Consider the following 20,904-nt stretch of genomic DNA (forward strand, 5'->3'; position numbering starts at 1 on the left):
AGATTCCTAGGATTTCCTTTTCCAATGAAAAAAATCTTCCCAGCAGTATAGTGAGCTAGTTTTCATTCTCACTTATAGTAGCAGATTGGGCAAACAATAAGAGAAGTAAAGATGGAAACTTTAGAGAATTAAAAGCACTTTTAAATAACTTTGTAAACTTAAGACCTTAAAGGTCATTGAGTTCTCTTATTGGTCCTGTGTTAGAGTCCTTGGTTATTATAATTTTATTTTGTAAACTAATGACAAATTCTCCTTGAACATATTCCTGTTAATAAAAATAAGTTGCTTTAAAAATGGGAAAAAACATGGGTGTGAAACTTCTTTCAGGCTCTAGTTTTCAAAAAACTATTTAGCTTTAAAGTGTCTGATGCACATACCAAAAGTAAGTTTAAAAAAGTAACTGCTCATTCAGTTAGCCTTATATTCTGTTCTTGTCATTTTACTTGTAGGTAATTGAATACAATCCTTCTCAGTGTCTGGATTGGTTGGCAGTGCAGACACCCCGAAATAAACTGGCACACAGCTGGGTCCTACAGAATATGGAAAACTGGGTCGAGCGGTTTCTTTTGGCTCACAATTATCCTAGAGTCAGGACTTGTAAGTCAAATATTCAGAATTTAAGAAACCATTTTGTTGTTGTTCCACGTTTCGTTTTGTTTTTTGTTTGTTTTAAGGTGATCATAATATGCCCATTGTATAATACAGAAAGGCTCTTAGAGATATTTTTTTAAACGCCAAGGTTATATTAGTATTTGAAAACCTATGGCGATGTTTTACAAATATCTATAGTGTTTTTGTTTTTTTAAGGATAGGAAACTGTGTCTTTTCTTGGGTGATATCACCACCACTATCATTTTTGTTTCCTTTCTTGATAGAATCACAAAGCATTATCAGCATTAGTGAACAGAGTAATGGGTCAGAAAATCCTGTCTTAAAAGTAACTTGAGAAGGCTAAGAGTAAAGTGACAATTAAAACACAAAATAAGCTGAGAGAAAATATTCTCTGAAGTTATGGGAGTTAAATGATAAATATCTTTATTGTACCCAGGCCAGAAGGGAATAAACAAAGATCTTGGAAGACAGATGGACAAATACCAAAAATAGATACTTCACAGAATAGGTAACTGATTGTAAATAAACACAGAGTATGTTTTCTTTTGATAGTATTAAAAGAAAAATCAAAGTAGTTAATTTTTTTAATTCTTTAATCATTCAGTTTAATCATTAAGATCATATTTCCTAGTTTTCTGCTGAGAGGGCATACAATCAGTAACACTCCAGTAGCAGCAAGCACATCGAATACCCAGATCCATGTTTTTAAACATCATTTCCGATAAAATGAAACACAACTCCTTGGAGAAATGGCTGATTGTAGGACTAGGGCAGGGAATATACAAGATGAGCCTGTAGCATCTTGTGGAACCAGAAAGTAAGGAAGTACTCCCAAAACAAAATGATGGGGGTATGTCAAAGGGACATAGAACCAACCTGAAAGAGCTCCCAATGCCCAAAGCTGGAACAATTTGAGAGAAAAAATAATTAACATAGCACTGAATTGTAATCCAAAGTATAAAATAAATAACCCATGAGTCCATACTGATATAAATGAATGACTGAATAAACAAAGAAATGGAGAAGAGACAAATCTCCCATACAGAAGAATTCCAAAAAATGTATGTACATCTTCCCCCCCAAAAGGGAAACCCCCTTGAGTGTGAGCTTAGTGACTTGCTTTCAAAGAGTAGAGTATGAGGGATAGAGAAAATAACGTTAAGAAACTTGACAAACATTAAGTCAGGCAGATAATTAAGGTTAAAAATGTCACTGATAAGTCATGTTGATAGTATGTGCCCTTGATATGGTGTGATGCACAGGGCACTTCATCATGTGGTCTTCCTCCCAAAATCCCATAACCTGAGTCTAACCATGATACTCATCAGATAAACTTAATTTGAGGGACATTCTACAAAAATACCTGACCACTACTCCTCAAAACTGTCATGGTCTTCCAAAGAAAGTCTGAGAAAGTGTCACAGTCAAGAGGAGCTTAAGGAGACATGACATCTAAATCTCATGTATCCTAAATGAGATCCTAGAAGCAGGAAAAGAACATTAGGGCAAAACTATTGAAATCTGAAATGTGGAAATTAGTTAATAGTAATGTGCCAGTGTTGGTTCCTTAGTCACAACAAATGTACCATGGTAATAATGTTAACAGGGGAAATGGGAGAAGGGTGTATAGGAACTGTCTGTTCTACCTCTTCTAAAATAAAAGGTTTATTAGGGGAAAACATGTTTCAGTGGTGGGTACACATGGCTTGGCAATGGTACTCTGCTCATAGGCTTTTTTTCCTGCCAGTTTAGTTAACCCCACAGTAATGGGATATTTGTAAGAGCTGACACATATGCTGGTTGGTATTTATGTCCTGACTCCTGACCATAAAACAATTAAAAACTTTTGCTGAACCAAACAAACAAAAAAACCAAAACAAAAAGAAAAGCTTTTTAGCTAGCTGGTACACCTAACATTCATAGTAGTGCTAAAGAAATAGCATTCTCATACACAGCAGTGACATTGTAAGTTAATATTACCCTTATGAAACGCAGTTTAGCAGTATGTACCAAGATCCTTAATTTTTTTTTCCCTTTTTCAACTCAGTAATACCATTGCAGGGATTCTGGTATAAGTAAGTCATCCAATATATGAATGTCCAACAGCATTATTTGTAAGTGTGAAAAATTTTTAACTAGATGTTCAGATAAGAAATAAATTGTTATGCATCATTTAAAAATTATAATAGTGAAGACTATAGAAATACGAAAAAATGCTTTTGAAATAATGTAACTTGAAATCGGGGCCCAAATATTTGAATAGAATCAGTATGACTCAGTAAGAATGAGGGTAACATGGATAGAAGAAAAGCTACAGAGAAATACTTGTAAATCCTACAAAATAATTTTAAGGAATGACTTTAGAATATTTAGCGAAAAGAAAATGGTGACACAATAGGTGTCTTAAAATAGTTGAGTTGCCATATAGAAATGGACGATTTGTTCTAAGTTCTCTAGACCCAGGAATTTTTAAGTTATAGCAAGGCAGTTTTTAGAAAGATGGTCTGTTCTTCTACATTGACTTCCCTGTTTGTTCTCAAAGATAAAAATAATTTAAAAGTCGTGGGGTTTTTTCCCCTAGCAGAACTTACTTTTTATTTAAAAGCCAATAGATTTTATAGAAATAAGCAGATGGTTAGGTATGTGATAAAGCAAAACAAAATGTTAATTGTAGAATTTATGTGGTAGGTCCATGGGTCATTATTTAGTAGAATGTTTTCAACCTTTCACAGTGTTCAAAAGTTTTTCAAAATAAAATGTTGGGGTAAAAGTATTTAACTTAAACTGAATAATTTTTTAAATAAAATTATTTTCTCAATTGCAGTTTTATACAAATTTGATCAAGATGACACCTAAATGCCAAGTTTTTATATTTGAAACACATACCAAACTGAGCCTAACTGAAAACAGGCTAATCAGAGCAATATATAGGTGATGAAATATGTAGAAATGGAGTATTGTACAAAAATAAAGTTTAATTTGACATCCATAAAAGAGATTACAATTAATTTTAGAAACCCTAACTGTATTTGCTTTGGTAGTATGATGGAAGTTATCAAATTATAGGTAGAATAGTGGGAGACAGAATTAGTAGGTGTATTGAAAAGGGTTATACTAAGGCATTAGATGCCTTGAGTAGGCTCTGTAATGAATGTTGTTAGGACGATTAACTCATGAGTCTGACAATCAAGGTTTGAATTCCAGCTCTGCCACTTGCTGTGGAAAATGGGGTAGTCATACTGTTTTAAGTCTGAGTAAAAGTGGAGATAATAAAACTAATACCAACTACATAAAGAATGTGTTAAATTTAAGCATTTGATAAATGTTAGCAGTTCTTGTTGTTGTTTGTATGTTACCATTATCATCGTCATCATCATCATCATCATCGTTTCTCGAAGTCAAGTCTGGGCTCCCCCTTTATCTGTGTGACCTTGGTCTTTGCTTCTCTAAGATTCAGATTTTCCAGTGTATCATCACCTACCTCCAGGATGATTGTGAGGGATTAAATGAGATAATATTTGCAACGTACCTAGCTTAGTGCCTTGCTAATAGTAACTCCTTTTACAGATGGTTTCAACTAATGAGTCATTATCCTCTCAGAATTATACCATAGGCTTAATAACATTTTCCAGGTATGTTGAAGGAAGGGATTCTTTCTCTGCATGCAAGTTTAGCCTAGAAGACTTTCAGAGATTTTCCAAAGTTAATGTTCTATAATTGGCATATATGTATATAATCTTTATAATACAAAAGGCTTTTAGATAGATCTTATTCTATCTTTATAATGTAAGTTTACCATTATCTACAAAATAATACTGAATTATTTTGTAATAATTGATAAAGAAGAGGAAAACTAAGAGCCTAAATTAATGATTTGATATGTCAGACAGCGTTATGTAGGTCTTCTGGCTCCAAATGCTGTGTTCTTCCTGTTAAACCATATTATTCCCTGAGAAGAAATAAAATGATAAAACAAATGGGAAAATTCTACGTCTTGGGAAAGCTAAACAAAAGAGGTTTAAAACTTTCTGTTTATGCGATTGTTGTCACCACTTAAAAAATAGCAGTGACAAAATGGAAGGCGTCTGTTTTTGTCATTCCTTGGGATTTCTCTGGTACCAGTGGTAGAGCAGAAAGATATTAAAAGAGATGTTCATGTCCCTTAATTTTTATTCATTTTAATTTTTAAAGGGAAGAGTGACTTTGTGTTTAATGACTGCTCTTCAGTCTATTTTATATCTTGTAAGCATCTGACAGTTTTGTTTTACATTTTATAGCTGCAGCTTATCTTCTGGTGTCCCTTATACCAAGCAATTCATTCCGCCAGATGTTCCGGTCAACAAGGTCTTTGCACATCCCAACCCGTGACCTTCCACTCAGTCCAGACACAACAGTAGTCCTACATCAGGTCTACAACGTGCTCCTTGGTTTGCTCTCAAGAGCCAAACTTTATGTTGATGCTGCTGTTCATGGCACTACAAAGCTAGTGCCCTATTTTAGCTTTATGACTTACTGTTTAATTTCCAAAACTGAGAAGCTGATGTTTTCCACATATTTCATGGATTTGTGGAACCTTTTCCAGCCTAAACTTTCTGAGCCAGCAATAGCTACAAATCACAATAAACAGGCTTTGCTTTCATTTTGGTACAATGTGTGTGCTGACTGTCCAGAGAATATCCGCCTTATTGTTCAGAACCCAGTGGTAACCAAGAACATTGCCTTCAATTACATCCTTGCTGACCATGATGATCAGGATGTGGTGCTTTTTAACCGCGGGATGCTGCCTGCCTACTACGGCATTCTGAGGCTCTGCTGTGAACAGTCTCCTGCATTTACACGACAACTGGCTTCTCACCAGAACATTCAGTGGGCCTTTAAGAATCTTACACCACATGCCAGCCAATACCCTGGAGTAAGTAAAATGTTAACTCTTGTATCTGTATCCTCAAATTGATTGGAAATACCTGTTTTTCCCATTGTGGGATGTAGCGACAAAATATGGGAGTACAGTCTGACTTTAACTGTTCTTTCTTAAAGACTTAAGGTTTATTTGTTTTCTTGAATACATGTATAAAATGTTATAAAATTGGTAAGTGTGTGGATAATTTTTCTTAGGTTGATACTGAAATTTTATCTCTAATGGAACTTACTTATGTTAATTTGTGGTTTTGTTAATGAGTCTTTCATATATACCTAATGAAAAAGTTCAGCTTTGTGGTACAGTTTTAAGGAAGTGAGTATTTACTGTTTAGATATTATCAACATATACATGCTAAGCTAAGCTGTAAGCTAGACAATATTTTATCTTAGCTGTAGTATTCCCTAGGGTTTTTTTATTTGTTCACACTACGTTGAAGTGAATGAAATGGCTAAGAGGTGGGCCTATCAGAGTACAAATATATACCATCTAAATCTGATCCCTTTTTCTCTGCAGACTATAGGTTTTTTTTTTTTTTTTTTTTTTGTGGTACGCGGGTCTCTCACTGTTGTGGCCTCTCCCATTGCGGAGCACACGCTCCAGACGCACAGGCTCCAGACGCGCAGGCTCAGGGGCCATGGCTCACGGGCCTAGCCGCTCCGCGGCATGTGGGATCTTCCCGGACCGGGGCACGAACCCGTGTCCTCTGCATCGGCAGGCGGACTCTTAACCACTGCGCCACCAGGGAAGCCCAGACTATAGGTTTTATTTAAAATTTTCCCCTCTCCATGTTAGGCTGTCATTCCTGGATATTTCTTTTCATTGTTGCCTCTTACTCTTCGTTGTAAACTCAAGCTTACACCAAGAGGGTATACATCTGGGAAGGGGGTTGGAAGCAGAGTGCAGAACGCTTTTTCAAGCTGTTGTCAACCCAGAGGCTAAAAACTGCTAATAAGAAAAATTTTTTGCTTACTTTAAGGGGAGTATAGGAGAAGGAACTTTTTCAAGACATTTTCAAGACATTCAACATTTACTTAAGAGCTCAGTCAAATGACTACAATAAAGGGTATTTTAAGTATTGGTATCCTTGAATTGTGTGCTACACTTCTTTTTCCTGTTGAAGGAAGAAAGGACATTAACTGTCCTTCAGACATAATGTAGTGAATTGTTATTTCTCACCCAGAAAGAATAACCTTATTTCCTGTTAAGAAAGTTAGAATGCCTATAATAAAGGAAAGAAAGTGAGTATATTAAGTACCAAAAGAGGTTCAAAGCCAAGGTTATAAGAATACGGAAGGAGAATGAGAGTCTGCCGAACTTAGAAGGAGTTAGGACAGAATTTATTAAGATTCAGTGGATTTTTCTCTATCGCATTCACATAAATAATCTCCGATTTAGTTACTAAACATGATGTCTGTAAGTTAAATATACCTTTGATGAGTGCTGGGTGAGTTAGAATATTTATCCCCTAATGTTGTTAGGCATCAATGAAATGTAACATCTTTATTTTAGAACTTATCAGTTAGAGATTTTTTGTGAAAATGGTGCTTAAATCAATTTTTGCCATGAAAAATATGAAGGTTGGGGGTTTCAGGTCTTTGATAAGTATGTATTAGAAGAACAGCCCTTTCCTAACATGCCCATGAGTAAATGGGTTTATAAAACCACAGCTAGTGATTTTACTAGAATATTAGATCCCACATTTCATCCATCTTGAGCTGGATCATCTATCAGTCTAGAAAGATCATTCCAAATGTTGGCACAAAGGGTTTTCTCAAAGCAGTATTAATTCAGGTGTAATTGAGGGGTGTAAAATCTTTGTGACAGAGTAATAATTTCTCATTTACTATAGAAAAGGGGGGCAAAGGATGGGCATACCATCTCTGGATATATTTGACATTATAAAGCTAGTAATTTAAACAGTTTTAAGACTAAAGTTGAATAAGTTGAATTTACTTGTAGTTTTTAATCTGGAAATTCTATTTTAAGATTATTTTCTTTTAGTGAATAATATATTGCATTTTAAAAATAGAATCCACTGCTAATTTTATAATTATTCTTGGATGGTACTGCAATCTAACTTAATTTGTGTAATTTTAAGAACTGGCTAATGAGCATAACACTTAGAAATGAGAAGAAGATAGATCATCATAATGCTTATTTGCCCTTTTCAGGCAGTAGAAGAACTATTTAACCTGATGCAGCTGTTCATAGCTCAGAGGCCAGATATGAGAGAAGAAGAATTGGAAGATATTAAACAGTTTAAGAAAACAACCATAAGTTGTTACTTACGTTGCTTAGACGGCCGCTCCTGCTGGACTACTTTAATAAGGTAAAGAGATATTTTCTGGTGTTTTTTGTTTGTTTTGTTTTTACAAGTGAAGGGATGGGGACCATCATCTTGACATTTAAAGAGGAATAATTTAAATTATTTATAACTGAAATTTTACCACTTCTTTAAGGTTATTGGGAAAGCATTTAAACCTTTAGACACCTTGGAGGAATTTATATTTTGAGAGTTAATTAGCTACTTTTAATAGTTTTTATTTTGATTTGGTTTTGGATTATCTATGTGTGTTTTATCAGAATCATAGAATTTTAGGGTTGGAAGGAACCTTAATGTACCATCTTCCACCTAAAGCTTAAATCCTCCTCTCTGTGGCAATTCATTCTAACTTATGCTTGGACAGTTCAGTCCTAGAGGTCTCCAGAAATAGCTTACTCCATCTTTGGATAAGTTTCATTGTTAATATGTTTCTCATTTTAGTTAGCCCAGATCGATCTATCTTTTTTAACTATAGGAATTCGCCAAAATACCAAAATATCTTCACAGTTAATTGTTCAGAGCTACAGAAGTTATTGAATGACTATAAAGGAACTGCTACAAATTACACTTAATTTCCTTTAACTGTAGAAATTAAGTCTAGGTTAATTTCTGTATATTAAATCTAAGACTTGGGGCTGATGTCTTTTATTAGGCCCACATTTTTTGGCAATACTTTCTTTTTTTTTTTTTTTTTGTGGTACGCGGGCCTCTCACTGTTGTGGCCTCTCCTGTTGCGGAGCACAGGCTCCAGACGCGCAGGCTCAACGGCCATGGCTCATGGGCCCAGCCGCTCCACGGCACATGGGATCTTCCCGGACCAGGGCACGAACCCGTGTCCCCTGCATCGGCAGGCGGACTCTCAACCACTGCGCCACCAGGGAAGCCCCTGATTATTTTTTTTTAAAATGAAGAAAACATCTCATTAAAGTAGAAGGATTTCTAGTTGTACTATATAATAGCAGTTTCCAGTACCTAATAATGAAATAAAGTCGATTAACAGGAGTAACGCAGCTACTTTTGGATGATTATTATATAGATTATTTTCAAGGCCAACATATGTTTTGGGTTTTTTTTCCCCCCTCCTGTTGTTCTTCCCAGTTACTAGCTGATGAGTGCTTCAATAATAACAAGTGTATTTTATTGTTATCTGGAACTTAACATACTGTAGAAGATAAACCCATTATAAAAAGAAACATTGTTTCTACTGAAACTTTAAAAATATTCCTGTCAGCACCTCTCTTCCACCATTGTGGATAATTAAGAGTTGACTAGTGTAATACTAGTAGACGTAACTTTTCTCTAAGTTGCACTGAGGGTTTCTTATTTAATATTATCTTTTATTATATTACTAAGGACTAGATGTAGCTGTCTCTTTTTGTAGGTAAGAAAGTAGAGAACCTAAATGACAATTTACTTCTATTTTTTTTATCACCTAAGTGTTCTGTTCAGATTCAGAGTTCTCAAACTGGTCTCTGTTTTCTAGTGCCTTCAGAATACTATTAGAATCTGATGAAGACAGACTTCTTGTTGTATTTAATCGAGGGTTGATCTTGATGACTGAGGTAAATACTTTATTGCGTTTTACTGTAGATTTATTTCAATTTAATGTTCTCACCCAAACTTCTTGTTTTGTGGATATTTAAAGTTTATTGTAAACTGTTTTACAGGTGTCTGGATTTTAAATATGCAGATCAGTAAATGCTAATTTACATTCCAAGAAGAATTAGGTCACAGTTTTTGGGTGCTGTTTTCTTTTTCCATAGTAATTACATACTTTTCCCCTCAGTTTGTATTTAGAACACTTGAAATAGACTAGTTTTATAAATTCATTTGTAAGACTAGAAATGGATGAGTCTGTAGGATTTAATTGAGGACACACATAATTTCTCAAGAGTGTGTTTATTTGACCCAGTTCCTCATCAGAGGAAGCTAGTGAGATTGTTACAGGTGGTTACAATCAGCTGTTAATTTTTCCCATGATTATTGAACATCCACAACTGTGAGATGATTTTAAGTCCACAGAGGTGCATAGTACCCTTTAGTCTGATAATGGAGGTAAGATGAAAGTATATGCCAAGGGCACCATGAAAATTAAGAGGTAGGATAGTTTTTTCAGTTAATGGTATTATAGAATAGGAATACAACATGTGAAACTGCACTTTGAAGAATTTGGACTTGCAGAGATAAGCGGGAAAACATTTAGATAAATGACGTAATCAGCACAAAGGCAAGAAGGTATTGGTTGTATTCAACAAATACCAAATATTTCTGTTTGGCTAAAACGAAAGTATGTCAAGAGGAGTAGTGAGAATTTCATTCTTTCATTCAACAGATGTTTGAATGTCTACTCTGTGCCAGGCATTGTGCTAGGCACTGGGGATACAGCAGTGAACAAGACAGACATGGTTCCTGTCCTCACAGCTCACAGGTTAAATGCCACACATGTACATTGTTCAGATTATGTACTGCCACAGATTCTAGGTTATGAATTTTCAGCTGTGAATTGCGAATAGTACATAGGCTATGGGGGACTGATTTGAGAGGATTAGAAAGAAGGTGTATTGGTGTAAAATGAAATAGGAAAAAACTAAGGATTTCATTAAGCTAGTACTGTTAAAGGAATCAAAAGATTTAACAAGCCAATATGATTAAAGGAATTCCTACCTTTTGGAGTTCTTTTACCTCTTTCAGACCTACTATTTTGAGTATGACTGACAGCTATTTCACCACTGTCTTTCATAGAAACCCTGGAAGGTTAGTTAAAGCAGTCACCTATTCTCCCCAGTCTTCCTGTTGCTGCTGCTTTGTAATCTCTAAAGCTTGCAGTCTTAGAGATATGTACTTAGAGCAAACAGTAGCCCCCCCCAAAAAAAAATCAGATTAAGTAAATTATTCCTTCAAAGTAAAATGTAAACACAAAATATCACAGTGTCAACTGTGAAAGTGAGGACTATTTTGTATTTTAAAAGAGCTGAATGGGAGCATTTGACTTGTAGATAGAAAGCAGATACATTTGCTTTTGCAGATATGCACACACATAGTCTTAGTCTGAAAACATCTGTCATAGAGGATGAGCAGTACCATTTTGTGGCTCAATAAAGTAAAAGTGAAATGAAATTTTTCATTTTTTTAAATCACTTGTAGTCTTTCAACACACTGCATATGATGTATCATGAAGCCACAGCTTGCCACGTGACTGGAGACTTGGTAGAACTTCTGTCAATATTCCTTTCAGTTTTGAAGTCTACTCGCCCATATCTTCAGAGAAAAGGTTTGATTAATCCTACTTCTTATTTTTGTTAGTTTAACAATTAAAGAGAATCCACATGCTTCAGAGAATTTGTCTTCTTCTCTAATTTATGTACGGAAAACGGGGCTGATGTTAGCTAACCATTAGGAAAATGTTTATCATGACCTCCTGATATAAAACTGGAATGATCTTGTCTATTTTCTCTATCTCTGCCTGAGAAATAGGCAAGCATGCTATAAGTGTCAAGATTTAGGAGATTGGAAAATATTTCTAAACACAGTAACAACATGAGTATTTGTGAAGTTCCTCTGGCTGGAAACTTACATGGCTTAGGTTAAATCATTTATTTTCAAGAGAAATAACTATAAAACAAACATCTCTGTGTCCCTGTAAAGTAGTGTGAACTTTGAAATGCATATAAATTCCTAGAAAATGGGGCATATCATCACTTAAAATATGTGCTTTTAAGAAATACAGCAGGTTTAACAATAGTAGCCATCTCATGAAAATAATCACTTAGCTTTCACCAAAGATGTTTATGTAATTAATTTGGATTTCTTAGTGTAAGCATTCTGTAGTTTACAACAGAAAATAATTGTGAGGAAGTTTGATCTCAAATGGCATATTTACATATGCTTTTGTGTTTGCAGATGTGAAACAAGCATTAATCCAGTGGCAGGAGCGCATTGAATTTGCCCATAAACTGTTAACTCTTCTTAATTCCTATAGCCCTCCAGAACTTAGAAATGCCTGTATAGGTAAGTTACTTGGAAAATATAGCTGTGTAAAAACCTAGTGGAAGAACATTTTTGTGGGATTGTGTTTGTATATGTAAGATGTAATGTTAGTTCTGTAGGGTTTGTACTTCTTATGTGTGACTTACACTGGCCAGCAGATCCTAAGAAAATCGAGTTCTGTTTCTTAACATATCAATAATTAACTATGTCATTATAGGCAGGTCACTTTATATATGGGCTTGCTGACCTAAGGTTATCTCTAGATCTCTTACAGCTCTGAAATCTTCTGATCCTATTTAAACAAGGTAGAATCATGCAGATGTTTACAGATTAGAACTGACATTGTAAAGAGTGGGGGTGATTATTTCCCTGTGAGTTCTTTTGCCTGAAGATACTTCCTAGTAGCTCTTCTTAGACTCCTGAGTATTTTATATTTTTACTAATTGCATATTTATAATGATAATTTGTGTCTGTTAAAGGACCCCCTTGTTTTAAATTCATATTGAATTTTTTACTGCCTTAGAAGCCATTTAAATAATCTTTAGAGACTATAGCTACTTATTTACAATTTCTCAAAATGACATGTATAACTGTCATGTAGAAGCAGTCAGTTTTGGCAGGTGTAGGCCTGATGTTCTGTAGAATTACAGGCCTACACTTCTCCATTAAGAGGGGAAGGGTGCAGGACTTCCGTGGCAGTCCAGTGGTTAAGACTCTGCACTTCCACTGCAGGGGGCACGGGTTCAATCCCTGGTCAGGGAACTAAGATCCCACAGGCTGTGCAGCGTGGCCAAAAAAAAAAAAAAAAAAAAGGAGGGATGCATAGCAGTAACCTCTAATTGCCAGAAACTCCGCCAGTAGCCTGTCATGATGAGCTTTACTCCTATGTAATTACAGGATGAGAATCAGTCCAGCTAGCATCATGAAACATTAAAAGTAGATTAAGGATTCTCAGATCCAAAGAATTTTGAACCTTAGATTTATAAGCTGCTTTGGTTGATTTTATGAAGATACATAATCAGCATGCATTAAATATTTCCCTCAGTGTACTTCTCCATGATGCTTCTCTTAATAGTTTTAAACTTTGGTTTCTAAATGATGCCCGATTGTTGTTTAGTAACTCTGCTGATCCGGATTTGATTAAGCATCAGACAGAATTTCTCCCAGAGTTAAGTGCTAAAACAGTTTTAGACTCTAAAACTTTTTAGCTGCCACACTGCAATCAGTCACCCCAGTAGGATTTGTGAGTTTGAAAGTAGCAGGTAACATACTCCAGTTTTTTAATACCCAAATTGTGTTTTTATTTTCAGATGTCCTCAAGGAACTTGTGCTTTTGAGTCCCCATGACTTTCTTCATACTCTGGTTCCATTTCTACAACACAACCATTGTACTTACCATCACAGTAATATACCAAGTATGTATTCATCTAGCACGGTGGTGAACATGGTTGGCATTTAATCTTTCTGCACACTGAAACATGGAGATTTATTTTTTCAATTTATTCTTATTGTACACTTTTAATGTCTTAGTGTCTCTTGGACCTTATTTCCCTTGTCGAGAAAATACCAAGCTAATAGGAGGGAAAAGCAATATTCGGCCTCCGCGCCCTGAACTCAATATGTGCCTCTTGCCCACAATGGTGGAAACCAGTAAGGTATGTTGGGATGCCAGGAAAACCATGTTTTTCTAGTACACAGTAATTTGAAATTCCCCTCTGGCAGTTATGAGTATATTAGACTTAAATGATCATTTTGTGGATCCTAAGAAGATTAGACTCATTTGGACTTTTTCCTGCTCTGAAATGTTGGTTGAATATTTGCAAAATCAACAATAAGCACAAGTAGTAAGTTTTTTTCCCCCTCAAAAAATATCCTAACAGACTCATTAGTATTTGTCACTAGGCTAAATTATAAATGGGTCATATATCTAAATCTGAAAGGTCAAGTTAGGTACTTACTATTGTTTATATTTCGCCATATAATCAATGACTTCTTTTACTGCCCTCTAATTATAATCCTTTGACCTAAGCCTAATTATCACTGACTGATAAATTTATCATTTATAGCCTAGTTCTTGTTCTCTAATACTTAACTCTAAAATAATGCTAATTCTAAATTATAGAGAGAAGGTACATTGACACAGGATAATTTATCTCAGTTCCAACACTTTTCTAAACAATTTTTCCACTTTTTCCTCACCCCACTTTATTCACATTCTCCCTTGCCCGCTGTCTTTAGATCTTAACTACATTTAAGAAGTTCTTATAAGATAAAATATTTAAAATAATTAACACTGCAGTAACCATTACAGAAATTATTTGGACTCTATTTCAAAAATCAAATTTAATTCACTCTTCTTGATGATATGTCTATAGAGCTCAAGTGTCACATTTTAAAATCCTACAATAATTTTACTTTATTAAAGTATATAGAAATAAGGGGTAATTTTAATTGAAGGCATTTGCACACTGAAAATAAACTTGTGGCAATTAAGATCTTAATAACATTAACAGAAACTTGGAATTTAAAACTAGGTTCTTATAGAATTTAAATATTTAATCAGCTTTTTAGTTAAACTTATTACGTTTGCACAAAATATGCTCTTTAATTTATTATACAATTTAAGTGCAACCATTTTATCATCTTTAACCTTCAGGGCAAAGATGACGTTTATGATCGTATGCTGCTAGACTACTTCTTTTCTTATCATCAATTCATCCATCTATTATGCCGAGTTGCAATCAACTGTGAAAAATTTACTGAAACATTAGTTAAGCTGAGTAAGTATAAAAGATGAGCAGTAAATTCCACTGAATTATTTTAAGCCCGTAGCCATTCAGGAAGGGGAGGAAAAAAATGAGCCAATCCTTTTTTTTCTTTTTTAAAGTGAATGTTTAAAAATATTAATTATTCTCGGGAACATTTTTATGTTTATTAAGAAAACACCAACTTACTGGTTTCCATTGAATAGTTCTTCCCAGAGTTTCAGCTGGCTTATAAAGGAGTGTGGAGTAGGGCTGATCACTTTTGTACATAGAAGCCCAAGTCCTCCTCCATCTGCCCAGCAGAATTTAAAAACAAAAACCAAAAACTGCTCTGCTTAGGGAGGCAGGCTTAGAGATGGACTTCCCCAGCTCTGATCTGAGGGTAAGATGAGATCAGTAGTGCCAGCTGGCAACACCGGGAGCAAGCCGAGTGGACTTGCCAGGGTGAAGCAGAGGTGCATATATGAGTAAATTAGGAGGTAAGTCTCACAAAATAGAGGGGTGAGTGAGAAGGGAAACTTGAAAAGGAAGATATGAGAAATAGAAAAAATAATCAGTGAATTATGAAGGGGGGGAAACCTTGAATTATTTTTATGTAATATTGTCTCTCTGAGGATGTGCCTGAGATCTCTTAGAGGACTGTTCCCTTTGGGTGACTTTTTCCAGCTGATAAGTCTTTAGAAGATAAGTAGCCCTCCAGGTGTCCCTTATCTCAGGACCTCCAGAGTTCTCAGGCTCTGTGTGCCCTGTGAATCTGATGTCTTTTGGGATGGCCCAGGATCCTCTCCAGTGTACTGTAGGTTTGTTTCAGAGCATGGGAAGTGAAACACTCATGGAACCACCACCCAGGTCAAGAAATAACAATATTACTGTATCCTAGAAGTTCCCCCTTGTGCTCCTTCTCAATCACAACCCCTTCCTTCCTGTGGAAAAGGTTTTGATCCACTATAGATAGGGCGAAAGATGTGAAAATACCTTAGGTTTTGTTATCCAAGAAGAATGAAGTGGTAACAACTGTCAGGGATAATTCCTCTTCAGAAAAACCATCTTATTGGTAAGTGTTTAGAGTGTCTTCAGATTTGAAAGGGTGTTCCTTCCACCTGTTTTCATTAGCTAGTTTTATATATATGTGGCTGAAGATTGGGGGGTGGGCGGGTGAGGATATATTCGGATCGGCCATTTCATGATTATATAATTGGGTTGTGGCACTTGGTAAAAAGCTAAAACCTGGCAGTGGCAATGATCAAGTGTGGGGAAATATCCAGGAGATCTAGTAACACAGCCTTGCTCCCAGATAAGAAGGAAGACTTATAAACATGCTGACCTTAAGAAAAGTTCTTAGTAATCGTGTTAATATGATTTATACCAAAAGTTACGTGAGGAGCTATTTTATCTACTTGAACAGCTCTGACCAAATAATGAATGTTCTACTCTGTGTGGGACTGTCTTCCTCATCAACACAAATACCTAGTTTTGGGGAAATTAAACATGGGGAGGAGAAGGAAGAGGGAAAGAAAGGAAACACACTTAGCCATCCATATTAGCTGAATCAACTTCCATAATATTTTATGCTCTCATCACTTATACTCAGGAAGCACAGTTGTCCTGGCTCGTGGTGTTTGGTTCTCTACATAAGCACTATTCTTTAGAACTTTCTACCAGGATGGAAATATTCTCCAGCTGCATCACCATCCACAGTGTGATAGCCACTGACCACATGTGAGTGTTGAGAGCTTGAAATGTGATTAAGGAAGTGAATTTTTTATTTTAACCAAATTAATTTTAAATAGCCAGATGTGGCTGATGGCTACTGTATTGCGTAGGACAGCTCTAGATATAAACCAAAACCTTAAAAAATTGAGCAGGAAAAAAATTTTTTCATGGTTATATCTTAGTTAATGTAGAAAATTGGACATTGTTTTAGATATGAAGTAAAACAGAGACCTAAAAGCAGTGCTTATGCTTCTTACAAATGGAAGAATTATGTCCCAGTGTTTGAAAGTAACTCCCTCTTCTAGCTGAAATGACTGTTTACAAGGAGAGGCCACTAGGAAAGAGCTTGAGAAAGCAAAGCCCACATTAACGACTGTGATGGGAAGCAGAGAGTTGATAGGGAGTTTTAATTTGTATAGTTTCTTCAAGAAATTATATTTGGCAACAAGAGAGGGAACGGTAAGCTTAAACTGGTTATGTCCTTAATCATTTGAGTCTTAAGGCTAGGTGGTCCAAGGGCCAGAATATCATGACTGTAGGTAGAAGTGTCTCAAGACCTGTATTGGATTGCAAGTCATTCCAGATTTGATGAAGTCTTTATGGTAATTCTTACATGGGTAACTGAGTAGATTTTAAGATTCGTTAGGGGGATAAAAAGGAATTACACAATAATTGTAGATTAGAATTACAGGGGATAGAGTTGCAGGTCCTAAATAGTAAACAAAGGGAGCGTTGAAGTGCTCTTGAAGTGAGGACAGTCAGGCATAGGGTTAGGGGAGACAGAGAAAAAGTGGGAAGAGAATTCAGGGAATGTGAACAAAGCTGCTGACTGCCATGTGAAATACTAGTGTGTCTGAGACCGCAGTATTTTGATATTTAAAAAGAGCCAATTTTTAGCCAGAAAAATTCTGCAAAAGAAGAATAGTGCCAGATTACTGGCACTATTGATTTCCAGAATACTTACTAAAGATAACAGTAAATTTTAAAAAAATCTTTTGATATTTAATACATAGTTCACAATTCAAAGCAATATCAAAAAGGTGTATACATCACCGTTTCACTCACAGACATGCCCACCATCAATTTTATTCATTTTTTTGCATAAAAACAGCAAGTATTGGTTTATTTTCTCCCTTTCTTATGTAAATGTCCTCCATATTCTCGGAGGACCAACTGTGGATTGAAATTTCCACTACAGTCATTGTATTACCATTCTATATAAGGATATTCAGCATCAGGGGCTCCTGGAAACCAATCCCCCATGAATACCCAGGGAATGACTATAAATCTAATGATTAAAACTACACGATGCAGATATGGAAGCACATAAGTAGAACAGTGGAAAAACAGCCCCAGAACAAACATAAGGATACACAAGGATTTGATAGAAAACAAAGGTGACATATCAGAGTAGTGGAAAATGGGTAATATTGAGACAATTGGCTAGCTGTCTGGGAAAGGAAAGGCAAGAGTAATATCTTCTTTGCTCCTTAGACCAAAATACATCCTAGGAGGATTAAATATTTAATTGTGAAAAATAAAATCCTATAAGTATTAAAGAAAAAACATAGGATCATATGGATACCACCTTGAGATTTGATGGACTGTGTTAAGCAGGACACGAAACCCAGAAACAATAAAATAAATTGAAATTTTTGACTACATAAAAATTGGAAGTACTACATGTTGAAAATGCCATAAATTGAATTAAAATACAAACAGCTAATGGGGAAAACATTTGCATTCTTAACAGATAAATGGCTAGTAGTGCCAATGTACAGAGAGTTTTTAGGATTCAGCAAGATGGTAAAGAACATTAAAAAAAGCAAAGGACACGAAGAAGGCAGTATACACACAAGCACACACACACACACAAAAAAAATGTTTGGTAACCATATGAGAAGTTGCCAATCCTTACTAATAAAGAAAGCAAACAACAATTATTTCTCTTTTTTTCCCCCCCACCCCCAACTATGAGATGAAGTTTAGATGATATGCATACTTACACAGTTTGGGGAAAGAGGAGATCTTATAATGGGGTCAATTTGGAGAGGCAGTTTAGATTGTTCGTGCCCTTTGCCCCAGCAGTACCAGATCTAGGAATCCACCCTAAATCTACTCATAAAAGTGTACAATAACATACATAGGATGTTTATTTTCAATTGGTTTGTATTGGGTAAAACTGGAAACAACTGAAATGTCTATCATTTGTATTATATAGTCTTTAAAATAAAAAGATAGGAATTGACCTTGTTTCACATGAAAAAAGCAAATTGGAAAACATACAGAATATGACCACATTCTTATAAACAAGGGGGAAAAAATCAGTACATGTAAAAAAAAAATGGAGGATTATAATCTTAACTGTATAAGGATAAAATTATGGAATGCTTTTATTTTCTAGGTTAAATATCTAGAAGATTTAAATTATTTGTAATGTTCATGCATTGGTTTTATATTTGAGGAAAAAAATTTTTTTCAAAACAGAAAATTGGTACTGCAAACCCTAATCGTACCAAATTTTTTAGGTACCATAGTTCACGTGCAGATTAACGAGATGTCCAAGTAAAATTAAACTCAATAACAAATCCCTAGATTTCATTTAATTTTCATTTTTAGGGACAAAACAAGAATATCACCTTTACTGTTTGACATTAGTTTTTCTTTTGTTTTTTGGGTTTTTTTTTATTTTTTGACATTAGTTTTTGAAAGTTTTCTTAATGCATTAGTAAGTGAAAGATTTTTTTTAAGATTTTTTGCAAGTAACATGATGTACCTAGAAAATCCATAATCTTCAAAATCTCTATAATTAAAAAATTAATATAGTTGATAGAAGTAAACAGATTAAAAATTCATATTATAAAAAGCACAGCTCTTGTTCATGTTTCAGCTTTTTGTGATATCAAGGTGGTACTGATTGGAGAAACAACTGGTTAGCTGTTTCCCTTAAAAGGCTTCTTAGGATGAATATGCTTCAAACAAGTGCCAATCATTCAGTACAGATAGGAAACCAGCTTTTACCCATCCACCAAGGGCAAATCCATTTATCCTAGGTTATACATGGTAATTACATTTAATAGACATACATATAATTTAGGGGTTGGTTACCAGTTTGTTAATTTACAAAGAATTGGCACAGGGATCTGTATGTTACGTGGTAGGGCCAGCAGATTTTTTTCCAGTAACCTACATGGGAAGCTGAATAAACAATAATAGGTTGCTCAGTGGGTATGAAGTCAGAAATAGGGGAATTAGAAGAATCAGATATGATATTCTAAGGCTGAAGCTCTCACTTCCCATGGATAATGCTTGGATGGGATAAATACTCCTATAGAAAGCTGGACAAAGAATCATAACACAATTCAGATAGGAGAAACCCTAACTAGTAAATATACATACGAAATATTTCATCCTCACAGCAATCATCTGAATTACCATTTTACCTACAAAAACAGTTTTTAAAAGATTTTTCTTTTAAAAACACACTCAGCCGCTTCTACAGTATAAGGTGCTTCTGTTGAGGAAACAATATGTTTGGAACAGCTTTTCATTATTGCTTATTAGTTCCTCCATGGGTGGGAACAGGGTGGGGTAAGGACCCTATTGTTAAGGATGCCTGAAGTCACAGGATGAAGAAAGATAAGTGATATAGGAGCCAGGATGTTTTAGGCCTGCCCATCCTGTTTACCGAGGTAAGGTGTGGAATTGTGCCTGCGAATGCTGGTGATTGCATCTCCCTGTGCTTCGCACCCAGTGACACCCCAGAAGGTATTGGAGGAGTGTGTGTGGAAAGGAATGGCATTGGCCTCTACCTTAAGTCAACAGAGCCAACATACTCCTTATCCTCAGTGCTTTGTGAAAATGCTGGAAAGAAACTGAAACTTCTACTCTGAAGGGATGGCCTTCCTTCTAAAGGAGGTGCTGCTCAGATAGGGAAAAGGTAGGACTGTGAAAGAGGGGTCTTTAGCTCACCATGGGTGGCACAGTGTTTTCCGGAGTGTAGTGTAAAAGATGGCCCAGGGAAAATAATTTTCATGTTAATAAGTGTGAATAGATCTTACTTATTACAAAAATAAATAACTCGTACACCAAATGCATGATTTTCCTGGATGTTATATTGCCGAAGACAAGGCTAATGTAGTATTAGCCTCTCTGAGTCAATCTAAAGAACAGTATCAAGTAAACAGTACAGGTGATGGACAGATATGAAAACAGTCATGAAAATGATACATGAAATGACTAAAGTTTGGGGAAACACTGATTATTGAAAAGATTATGGGCTTTAGAATCAGATAAATCTGGGGTAGATACAACTGTATCATTCACTGGCTTTTGGGATGAAACAGCAGATTATGTGATCTCTCTGAGCCTAATTTCCTCATCCAGAAACGCGGGCTAAATGAGGAAAACATAATGCCTTCCAAATTTGATGAGAAAATTAAATGTGATTATCTGACGTACCTAGCACAATAGATGTTAGTATGTTTATTTTGTTCTTCACTTGTAAAATATATTTGAATCAGAGTATTACCTGAAAACAGTCTGAGATCATAGAAGGCCTCCGTGTTTTGTTTGTTTGTTGT

General features: G+C 35.4%; 1 protein-coding gene across 8 annotated transcripts in view; it reads left to right on the forward strand.

Moving 5' to 3' along the window:
* Positions 1-20,904, forward strand: part of USP34 (ubiquitin specific peptidase 34) — a 239,150-nt gene that overhangs the window by 211,088 nt on the left and 7,158 nt on the right. For 6 of the 8 annotated variants that reach the window (XM_004280652.4, XM_033407234.2, XM_033407228.2 and 3 more), the window contains 9 exons: positions 450-597; positions 4,890-5,524; positions 7,705-7,862; positions 9,340-9,418; positions 11,001-11,127; positions 11,757-11,864; positions 13,154-13,258; positions 13,374-13,498; positions 14,500-14,623. In XM_004280652.4, coding sequence (XP_004280700.1) covers positions 450-597; positions 4,890-5,524; positions 7,705-7,862; positions 9,340-9,418; positions 11,001-11,127; positions 11,757-11,864; positions 13,154-13,258; positions 13,374-13,498; positions 14,500-14,623 — 1,609 coding nt within the window. The remainder of the gene's footprint in view (positions 1-449; positions 598-4,889; positions 5,525-7,704; positions 7,863-9,339; positions 9,419-11,000; positions 11,128-11,756; positions 11,865-13,153; positions 13,259-13,373; positions 13,499-14,499; positions 14,624-20,904) is intronic. The other 2 variants (XM_033407231.2, XM_033407232.2) reach the window with 2 other exon arrangements.

The sequence above is a fragment of the Orcinus orca genome, chromosome 13 (genome assembly GCF_937001465.1).
Source record: "Orcinus orca chromosome 13, mOrcOrc1.1, whole genome shotgun sequence".
NCBI lineage: Eukaryota > Metazoa > Chordata > Mammalia > Artiodactyla > Delphinidae > Orcinus > Orcinus orca.